The 8,185-nt window shown below is 40.7% G+C and overlaps 1 protein-coding gene across 2 annotated transcripts; it reads left to right on the forward strand.

Annotated features, from left to right (window-relative positions):
* Positions 1-934: 934 nt before the first annotated feature.
* Positions 935-7,428, forward strand: MEOX1 (mesenchyme homeobox 1). Of its 2 annotated transcripts, XM_064733784.1 has the most exons (3): positions 935-1,361; positions 4,304-4,476; positions 5,694-7,417. In XM_064733784.1, the coding sequence occupies exons 1-3, from the start codon at positions 935-937 to the stop codon at positions 5,814-5,816; spliced, it is 723 nt and encodes a 240-aa protein (XP_064589854.1). In that variant the 3' UTR covers positions 5,817-7,417. The 2 variants fall into 2 exon arrangements, 1 of the variants encoding a protein (XP_064589854.1); XR_010442908.1 differs by lacking the exons at positions 935-1,361; positions 4,304-4,476 and adding an exon at positions 4,929-5,031 and having other exon boundaries at positions 5,694-7,428.
* Positions 7,429-8,185: the final 757 nt, after the last annotated feature.

Below are 8,185 nucleotides of genomic sequence, written 5' to 3' on the forward strand. Positions count from 1 at the left end.
AAAAAATCTGCTTTCTGTTAGGAAAAACTATAAAATGTTCAACAAAAGATGAAAAACATGCCTTTCATTGGCATAAAATCAGGAGATTTCCTTGCAGGAGGGTGTATTGAAAATTCCCTAGAAAGTAGAATACAGAAAGAATAACTGCCACTGGCAGCAAACTTCAACCCTCAGCAAATACATGTGTTACAAATCTAACAAAACAAACACCACTCAAAGCCTTGCATGTGTGTACAAGCCAGGTTTAATAATTTTTCTTAACCTTAGGATTGGGCCTAAAATTATATATAATTACTGAAGGCCTTTCTTGCTTCTATTTCCCACTTTAGCTCTTGAGATTTGTTGTCTATTGAATCCTGGTTTAGGGCTTTTTTTAAACCCAAGACTGAGAATTTTGTTAACAGTGCAATAAAAATAACTTCATAGTGTTACAAGGAAACATTAAAGACTTTTTTTGTGTGTGCGCTGCTCTTTGCCTTAAAAAAAAAATACAGACATTGTTTCTTTAAAAGGCTCCATCTGCAAATCCCATTAGATGTGCATATAAGGTTTCAGATGATTAATAGCTGCCTGCTTTGCTTTGGTTGGAGGGGCTGAGGGTATGTGTGTTAACCCCTCCTTCCCTCGCTCACATTTCACTTCACAAACTTGTCACTGTCTCCCCAGCCCAGTGTTTAAAAAGTGTTTCACTCATGCCCAGCACCTCACAAGGAAGCAGCTCATGGCAATCCCTGCCTAAATCTGCTTGGCAATGAAGACCTCGAGAAGCAGAGCTCCTAAAGCAGCAAACCTGCAGCAGCATCACCGGCAAAGCGCTGCTTAGGGAGGAGATTTCTGTGACATCTGGAAGAGTTTCCCCTCTGCTCCTGTGGTGCTTTGGAGGCTGAGCTGTCAGCAGGCAGGAGCCCTGAGGTGTGGGCAGGACTGGGAGCAGATGGATCCCAGCAGCAGCAGCTGCATGAGCAGCCCACAGCCTGCCCCCCTGCTCTGGGGCTGCGTGAGGAGCTCCCAGCCCGAGCTGAGCTCGGCCCCAGGGCTCAGCCACTTCCCAGCAGCACCCTTCTCCTTCCAGCAAAAAGCAGATTTTGCTGCGTACCCTGATTTCTCAGCCTCCTGCCTGGTGCCAGCTGCCCACAGCTTCGCCCAGGAGCAGCACCCCTCGTTCCAGCACCCTGAGTGGCACCTGGCAGCACCTGAGGCCACCAGAGGAGCAAACCCAGGGCTGGCCTTGGCTTCTGGAGAGTCAGAGGGCAGCAGCGCCAGCCTGGTGAGCGTGGCTGCGGATGAGGATGATGAGGCGCCGGCAAATCCTACGAGTGACTCTGAGAAGAAACCATCCAGAAGGAAAAAGGAAAGCTCAGGTAGGTGATGTGAAATCAGGGTGGTGGGACAGCGCAGTTTTAGGTGCTTGATTGGCCCTTACAGTTCTGTCCAGGCTGGCTCATTTAGCTTGGGGAGTGGTGCGCTTAACTTAGGTGTAATTTCTTATAACTACCCTTTTCACCCCTTTTACAACATAACAACCAAACTAACAGTACATGCCTAACAATTATCAACTATTTTACAACAGTTTCTAACCTATTTTCAACATCTGGGAGTGCAGGATAACAGCGAGAGCTCCGTGAGGAGATCAGGGCCCGAGCAGTTTGAGAGCAGGAATTCCGAGCAGAAAGGAGAACACCTGGTGAGACTGGGACTTAAGAAAGCAAGCTGCTGAGCAGAACATTTCATAATATTGACTGGGGAAACTTTAGACAGCAACAGGACTGTCTAAACTGGTCTAACATGACTAACTAACCGTCTTATTCTTTTTCTGGTCTTTGTATTTTATTTTACTCCTGCAGATCTTGGGAGCTGAGCTATTTTACTCACCAGCACAATTTGCTGGAACTGAGCAGGAGTCACATGGCATGTACACACACAGAACTCCACCAGGATGTGGAGTTACAGATTTTTACATTCACACCTGCCATTTGTGTGAGCAAAAGAATGGCAGAGAGCAAAGATCCCTCACCTGAGCTGCCTGTGGTAGTAGGGAATGTCATACTAGGGATTTGACATCTCAGTTTGTGGTAAAAAATACAGGAGGCAAAGTCCTCCTTTAAATATAAATTCTGTTTGGGCTCACTAAATGTTAAATATTTTAACCTCAGAACAGGAAGTTCTAAAAGTTTGCCCATCAGGACAATGTCCAGCAGTGCAGAAAAAGTTCATGGTTTTCATGGTGTCACCCTAGCTAGCAAAGCATATTCTATAGTGTAAAAATCAATAATTTCATAGTTATAGAAACTCTAAGTTGCTGATATCTCATATCCAAGTCATTGAAATGTGCATAAAATTGTTTTTTCTTAGGAGGTTGTTAAAATTTAAGATACTTCTATTCATTAAAATACCATAATATTCACTTTCAAGCTGCAGTGTGCTTTTTCCCACAGCCCTGCTACCAAGTGGAGAATATTTTCCAGCAGCCTCATTTCACAGGCAGAGAATGCAGGGATAAAAATATTCATTAATTGATTTCTAGGTTTTGCAGACATTTCTAGAATTTAAGTTCATTTATACTGAAAAAGCATATTTAGGCAAAATTTTCCCAAATACAAAGAAGTTTAAATAAAATAATACTTTAAAAGGTGAACAACACTTTCATTTAAACATCAGCTAGTCATAGGTAAACAGCAGATTTCAGCTTCCTCACATTGCAGGGATATCTTTATCCTTAAAGAGACTGATTCCAAAGCACATCTCCCTGTTGAAATAGAAGAAAAAAGTTCCTTTATTCTCTCTTGCTGGCACTCTTCACACTTTCTTTTCATCCTTGCTGCTGTCCCCTCTTCCTTTCAGGGAGCTGTGAGCAATGACATCCCTGAGAGCTTCCCCCTTCCACTGACCCCTGCAGCAAGGGGAGGGGCAGCTGCTAAATTCAACCCAGCACTGAAGTTTGTTGGGATCCTGGAAGGAGACACACTCAAACATATTTTATTTTATTTTATTTTATTTTATTTTATTTTATTTTATTTTATTTTATTTTATTTTATTTTATTTTATTTACTTTCTTTATTTTCTTTATTTCCTTTCCTTCTTTCCTTTCTTTCCTTTCCTTTTCCTTTCCTTTCCTTTCCTTTCCTTTCCTTTCCTTTCCTTTCCTTTCCTTTCCTTTCCTGAATTTCCTTTCCTGAATTTCCTTTCCTTTCCTTTCCTTTCCTTTCCTTTCCTTTCCTTTCCTTTCCTTTCTCTGAAATTTCCTTTCCTTCTTTCCTTTCCTTCCATTTCCTTTCTTTCACTTTCTTTTTCACTTCCTTTCCTTTCCTTTCCTTTACCTTCCTTTCCTCCCTGAATTTTCTTCTTGAATTCTTTCCTGAATTTCCTTGCTGAATTCCGAATTTCCTTTCCTGAATTTCCTTTCCTTGAATTTCCTTTCCTGAATTTCCTTGAACTTCCCTTCCTCTCCTTTCTTCTTTTTCAGCTGGCAGTACAGTAGGAAAACCTGCCCAAGATGATTTGTCCTTTCACACATTTGTCATTTCTCACATTCTGTTGTCAAAACTGAAGCAGCTGGGCCACATTTCCACCTCTGGAACCTCCCAGAACCTCAATCCACGGATAAGGATTATTTCTCTTGACAATACCCTGTGGCACGCAGTGTGGATGAGAAGTTCCAAGCTACATGCCCTACTATCTAAATATCCATTTTCAATTATTCCCAGTGTGAAAAATGCCCCTGGGAAAGGGCTGGAATGAGCTCCCAGGTACTTTGCATTGGTTATAGTTTATTTTCTCTCTCTGCTCAGAGGTTATGTGATCACCACAAGCTGTCCCACCTCTGTCCTCTCAAAACCAAGGCTGGCAGCACCACTCAGTTATGCTGAGCATAAAGAAACATCTTAAATCTTCCACTGAGCACTTCAAGGAGTTTTTTAGATCTCTGCCACTGCACATGTTCACCCACACCAGCATAACCCCAAATCACAGCAGTGTGCTTGCCTCTTAGAGAACCAGAACTGTGAAAAATGCCCCTTGGAAAGGGAGTTCTTCCCACAGGGCTGTGAGGAGCTCCCAGGTACTGTGAATTTGCTATATTTTGTTTTCTCTCTCTGCTCAGAGGTTATGTGATCACCACAAGCTGTCCCACCTCTGTCCTCTCAAAATCAACCAGCACCACTCAGTTATGCTGAGCTCAAGGGGACACAAAGAAACATCTTAAATCTTCCACTGGGCACTTCAAGGAGTTTTTTGATCTCTGCCACTGCACATGTTCACCCATATCAGCATAACCCCAAATCACAGCAGTGTGCTTGCCTCCTAGAGACCCAGATCTCCAGCAATAAGGCAGAAAGCAGCAGCAGATCACGGAAGGAAAGGACAGCTTTCACCAAGGAGCAGCTGAGGGAGCTGGAAGCTGAATTTGCCCACCACAACTACTTGACAAGGCTCAGGAGATACGAGATAGCTGTGAACCTGGATCTCACCGAAAGACAAGTACTTAACCCCAAACCCTCCCCAGCTCCTCCTTCCTCCCCCACAACTTCTCCCTAATGCTAAAAACCAGATTATGTCACTCAGGGTCTGCTTTTGCAATGGCACAGAGGTATTTTAAAGCCAAGCCTCCACATTCTTTCAAACACCTTTTTTGTGGTGGTGTTCTCAGGGGTCCCAGGATGAGGGAAGAGATGAGAATCTTGACTCCATGTTTCAGAAGGCTGATTTATTATTTTAGGATATATATTATATCAAAAGAAAATGATATATTAAAACTAGACTAAAAGAATAGAAGAAAGGATTTCATCAGAAGGCTAGCAAGGAAAAGAATGGAATGATGATAAAATCTTGTGGCTGCTCACAGCCTCGACACAGGTGGCTGTCATTGGTCATCAACTAAAAACAATTTCACATGCTGGGTAAACAATTCTCCAAATCCCATTCCAAAGCAGCAAAACATGGGGAAGCTGAAGCTTCTCAGCTTTTCAGGAGAAAAGATCCTAATGAAAGGATTTTTCATAAAATATGTCTGTGACACCTTCATTACATATTTCTGTAAGTAGTTAATATTTTAATTATGTTTCTCTCAGCTAAAGATAGCCCTGGTAATAACGGGTCTCTGCTGAGTTCTTGTTTACCACCAATTATTGGTGCATATTGATATATCAAGGTTTACATGTGGAATATGGATATCACCTTAGACTTTGACTAACAGGAAATTATTGGAATGAATGTTTGATATGTGCATTCCTCCTGGGTCAGGTGGTATTTTGAGGTGGAATTTTTTTCCTTTTTATAAGGAAAGACAATTCTACAGAGTTTTGTAGAGAGGTTATTCTGTTCTCTCATTGTCATCTCAGTCCAGGTTTCCTTATCAAGCCTAAGTGGGCAGCAGAAGAATTGTGTAATTATGTGAGGCAAATTAAAATTCCTGCAGCATTAGATTGGATGGCCTAGATATTAAAAATACATGAGAGGCACTGTGCCTTATTTGTGCCAGATTCTAGCAAAGCACTTGTACTACCTCTGAGGGTTTCAGAGGAACATCTGTGTGGAGCATTTTAGAAATAATTGTTGCAGTCTGTATTAGAGAGATGGATTAGTCAAACTCTGTTCACCTTTTCTTCTGGAATTCCACAAATCATCTCTCTACACACATATGCTTTATACAGCTCGGGTTGAGGGCAACAAGTAATTATTTTCTCTTTATCACCCAGGTCAAAGTATGGTTTCAGAACAGAAGAATGAAGTGGAAACGTGTTAAAGGTGGGCAAGCAGTGCCCCCACACGAACATGACACGGAGGATGTGGACTCTGCTGCCTCCCCCAGCTCTGAGTAATCCCTGCAGCAACGGGAGACGAGTTTGGAGAAAATCATTGGTTGGAATGTGGGTGCAAACTGCTTAAAATCAGCTACGCAGTGAGGTTACAGAGGCAATTAAAGAGCACAAGGGGAAAAAAAGCCAGAGGACAGCATGGGTTTGATTTTTGTCTCTCAAATTGTCTTACTACCCCAGATGTGTCTACAGAAAAAAAACCAGCAACAAACACTGAATATAAAGCAGGAATAATGTTGTAGAGACTCTCAAACATCCAGAAAATGCAGATTTTTAGTCAGAATATGCAGCTCTGTCCTCATCCAGGCTTCCCCTGGTCACACCTGTTCAGTCTGCATTTGGACTTGACAATGCACATTTTCCCTGTGCCCTACTCGGAGAGAAATAAATCCTTTGATAGTCACTGATTTTTCTTGCAAAATGAGTTGGACACCTGTATGAACAGACAATAAGATTACAAAATAAAATGTGAGACTAAAAATAGATTTACACAGAAATCTGCTCACCAGTTTCAGAAGAGAGTCCAAGAAGGTCAGTGCCTTGTTGATGGCAGCAATTTGCAGTGGGAGATTTCTTCCACGCTTACTGTAAATCCTGAAATTAAATTCCTAGATCTCAGTTTCAAGTATTTTTTCAAAGCAGTCTTTACCAAATGTCCCAGCAGGCACAGCAGGGATTGAACTCTCAACACAACAGCTAAAATATCCCCATTTTGGTTTCAAGTTTTCCAATAAACTGCCACAGCACCACCAGAAGATTTAAGAACACTTAAGAACATTCCCACTTTAAATTATCCCCACTTTCAACCAAAATTTATGGTGTATCAAATTATGATGATTTAGAAAAGCATAAAGCCTGCTCCCATTTCTTATAGCCTTTTGTTTCATCTCTAATGCCATATTTTAAGCAGAATTTTACACTAGTGTACCACATTATGACCCTTGAGAATACTGAAACTTTGGTTTAAATATTTCAAAGGTAACCATTATTTGCAGCTCCAGCCTTTCACCTTACTCTGATGCTGTTGTGGTTGCATGTGAACTGTAGATATAGTGGGTACAAATTTGTATATCTGGATTATATGTTTATAAAGCTGTTAGTGGTAATTCCACTTGTAAAAGACCTCAAAATTGATAAATATCGTTTTTTAAAAAAAAACAAGGATGCTGTATTCTTTTCAAACAGCTGCTTACTGTATGTACTAAGAAAAAACATACATTACATTCCTTCTCAACATTTCCAATCTCTGATGGACGAAAAAAATCAACAATTTAGAGCAAATATTTGTGCAAAACCAATTTAAAATAGTAATTATTTTTAAAAATAAATTATTTAAAGTGAAAGTAACTTGAGCAGTTTGAGCAGCACTGAGGAAGTTAATTAGGTTGGTGTCTGGTTTCCCATACTGCACTTACTTTTATTATTTCCCATATTTGCTCTTATTCACTTTATCAAAAAACAGCAGTTACATAAAACAAAATGCCAACATTCCTCTGCCCCTAAAAAAAATAAACTAAGAAAAGAGCATCAGGGATATCTCACATAGGGCCTCATATAAATTCTGTGGATATAATAACTACTATATAATCAGTTATAGCATTTAGGGCTGTGCATGTTCTCTCTCTGGGCTAGACCTACCCCTAAACCAGGACACCCTGTGTCTTCATATCTTTGTGATAATGAAAAATTACCCTCAAACATCTTCCTTGTAGCAGATATTTAAATGGAAGGTGGTTCAGACAGGGATTTATGGTCAGATCCCAGTTTCTGCAGCACTGAGAAGGGTGGACAATGGTAGAACATCATTCTTTTTGTTAAAAGACTCAATGTTAGAAACAGGACAATAATCTCAGTACTCAGCTGACATAAAACCAGTTGGCTAAAAAAATTGCTCATGCACAGGTGAGATGAAGTTTACTGTAGAAGTTTTCTGTTTAAGAACAGAAAATGTCTTTGGCTTTCCTTCTTGAACCTTTCTCCCTTCTGATTACATTTCTGACTAAACTCTTGGCAGAGACTAAAGCAAGCTTTAGTATTTTGTGAAGAGCTCTGGTGCTCAGATCTCCTACCCTTTTCTCCTGGGACACAAACCACCATGGAGCAGGAGTTCTTCTTTACTTCTATCCTTGTAACCTCTTCAGCCATTTATCACTGTACATTCATCACTGTACATTTATCACTGTACATTGATCACTGTACATTGATCACTGTACATTTATCACTGTACATTCATCACTGTACATTTATCACTGTACATTTATCTCTGTACATTTATCACTGTACATTTATCACTGTACATCACCTCCTCCCCACTGGGGTTAGAGTTTGCAACCTGCAGGAGCAGCTTCTTTGGAGATGAAAACCTTTGGGCT

Source organism: Zonotrichia leucophrys, chromosome 27 (assembly GCF_028769735.1).
Source record: "Zonotrichia leucophrys gambelii isolate GWCS_2022_RI chromosome 27, RI_Zleu_2.0, whole genome shotgun sequence".
Classification (NCBI taxonomy): Eukaryota; Metazoa; Chordata; class Aves; order Passeriformes; family Passerellidae; genus Zonotrichia; species Zonotrichia leucophrys.